The sequence below is a fragment of the Sebastes fasciatus genome, chromosome 11 (genome assembly GCF_043250625.1).
Source record: "Sebastes fasciatus isolate fSebFas1 chromosome 11, fSebFas1.pri, whole genome shotgun sequence".
Classification (NCBI taxonomy): domain Eukaryota; kingdom Metazoa; phylum Chordata; class Actinopteri; order Perciformes; family Sebastidae; genus Sebastes; species Sebastes fasciatus.
The window spans coordinates 22,226,774-22,229,436 of NC_133805.1; the positions used below are offsets into that span (position 1 = coordinate 22,226,774).

The 2,663-nt window shown below is 45.4% G+C and overlaps 1 protein-coding gene across 1 annotated transcript; it reads left to right on the top strand.

Moving 5' to 3' along the window:
- The first annotated feature begins 311 nt into the window (after positions 1-311).
- LOC141777385 (aquaporin FA-CHIP-like) lies at positions 312-2,663 on the top strand. Its single transcript, XM_074651585.1, has 4 exons — positions 312-745; positions 1,404-1,565; positions 1,763-1,843; positions 2,120-2,663. The coding sequence occupies exons 1-4, from the start codon at positions 383-385 to the stop codon at positions 2,297-2,299; spliced, it is 786 nt and encodes a 261-aa protein (XP_074507686.1). The 5' UTR covers positions 312-382; the 3' UTR covers positions 2,300-2,663.

The following is a 2,663-nucleotide window of genomic DNA, read 5'->3' on the forward strand; positions in this document are numbered from 1 at the left end:
ATTTAAAGCAAAAATAGTTTCATCTGCACTAAATCTTTAAATGCTTGTTGGAGTGGAAACTTTACCTTTGGATGCAGCTATTTCAAGACCCATTTCTATTGCTCAGAAAAGTCCAAAGACCAGAAAGTGGTGCACAGGGAGGAACTGGGAGAGGGACAGGGAGAGGAGGAGGAGGAGGGAGGGTGAAGGAGCAGAGGGAGGGAAGTGAGAGACCAGTCTTTTGGATTTCTCATTAATTCAGCGTGGCCCTCTCTTTCAGTAGTTTTAAAGCCCGCCCACTGACCATTATCAGCACAGGCCTTATATATGCAGCCTGCTGCTGTTGTTTGTGAGTACACACACGCTTTACACAGCTCGAACCTACAGCCACACATCCACCACCATGAGGGAGTTCAAGAGCAAGGATTTCTGGAGGGCCGTCCTGGCCGAACTGGTCGGCATGACTCTTTTCATTTTCCTCAGCATCTCCACGGCTATTGGGAACCCGAACAACAAGAACCCGGACCAGGAGGTGAAGGTGTCGCTGGCCTTCGGACTGGCCATCGCCACGCTGGCCCAGAGTTTAGGCCACATCAGTGGAGCCCACCTGAATCCTGCAGTCACCCTTGGGATGCTCGCCAGCTGCCAGATCAGCGTGTTGAAGGCGGTCATGTACATTGTGGCCCAGATGCTGGGTTCAGCTCTGGCCAGTGGCATTGTGTATGGAGCACGTCCAAATGGCACTGATGCACTGGGACTTAACTCTGTGAGTACATTTCATATTACTGCTGTCAGAACATGTGATAAAATGTGATTTAAAGCTCTGAAACATCCAACACCACTAAGAAATGTGATGCAACAGTGCATATTTAAAGTGCATTTGTGATCTAAAGTTGACCTTTTGTGAGGATGTAGGTACTTCATTTGGCACCGTTTGTGTTGTTCTTTGTATATTCTCTCATTGGTTATTATTAAATAGTGATGACACATGATTAAAGCACACCACGCTGCAACAGCTGAAAGTGATGAAAAATATGCAATGTCAACTCTTTGACATTTCTCCTCAGCTGTTTTGGTAAATTTGGGGGTTTTGCATACTAAAATACTACACTACTTTTCATTGACTTATCTGTAACATCAGCTGTCTTCTAACCAAAAAAGCTTGTGAGTGTCAAGGCATGATATCAGCTCACTGCACCCCACACACAGTGTACACACCACAGCTAAATACTACTACACTGAATAACAATGATCAAGTTTTCCACAAATGAAGAATGAACAAGCAATGTGGCACTCTGGAGCCTCGCGCCAAGTTGCTGTCAGACTTGCCAGCGGCTGCTAAATGGGAAGTGGTCGTGGTGGGAAACTATTCGTCTAACTGACAAACTGTTGTTGTTTTGGATTCCTCTCTCTGACTCTTGCAGCTCAACGGTGTCACTCCCAGCCAAGGCGTGGGCATAGAGCTCCTGGCAACCTTCCAGCTCGTGCTGTGTGTCATTGCAGTCACTGATAAAAGGCGGCGTGATGTCACCGGCTCAGCACCCTTGGCCATTGGCCTCTCTGTCTGTCTGGGACACTTGGCAGCTGTAAGTTGCACCTCAGAACCATCTCCGAAACTTTATCTAGGATTAGGCACAGTACATTTGAGCAATATAAACAAGCAACAGATATGATAGAGCTCTTATTGTTTTATCTAACACCCCAGCACCCCTGACTCTATTATACCAGCAGAGCATGTAGCTGAAGATATCCCCTTATGCTATCTCTTTGTTGTTGATCACAGATCAGCTACACCGGCTGTGGCATCAATCCCGCTCGCTCCTTTGGTCCGGCTTTGATCCTGAACGATTTCACGGACCACTGGGTAAGTCAGAGTCACATTTTTCTGCATGCATATTACATGTCAAGCGCAAATAATTCAATAACTCCATAACAGACAGATGACTCCATTACCTGTGAATCCTCCCTCACGAGTTAATCAGTTATAGCGTTCCTATTGTTTTACAATTAGCCCGACTGAGAGATCGACAAAAGTCAACCTTTTGAACTTGACTGGAATCTATATCTTTCTGTGATAACGATGAGTTCACACATGACAAAGGTTGTCGATCCAGAGATTGATCAGAGTTGTCCATTACAGGTGTACTGGGTGGGGCCAATGTGCGGCGGCGTAGCAGCAGCTCTCATTTACGACTTCCTGCTGTCCCCCAAATTCGACGACTTTCCCGAGCGCATGAAGGTCCTGGTCAGCGGCCCCGTGGGCGACTACGAGGTTAACGGAGGCAACGACAACGCGACTGTGGAGATGACGTCGAAATAGTCCCACGCAGTCACGGCCACTTAGTTTCATTGTACATGTTTATGCTCCTGTAAAATAAAAAAAACTATTGAATTTAGTGTAAGATGTTTTTGGGCTGTTTTCAAATACCAATGAGGATTGCGGTAACGGGTCAGTTAGCATCTCTTTCTAATTCACTCCTTCGTTTGAACCCAAGCTGCTCAAGCATACGAGTCAAGGACAGAGCAGTGTGCTGAAATGTTTTCCCATATCAGTATTCTAATGATGAGCCATTTTTTTTGTATACTCTATGTGTCTGTACCACGTTGTATTTCTGATGGATAATGTATTTTACACTCTTGAAATGTCTCTCACTTTTTTAAGTAAATAAAACACTTGTTGTTAA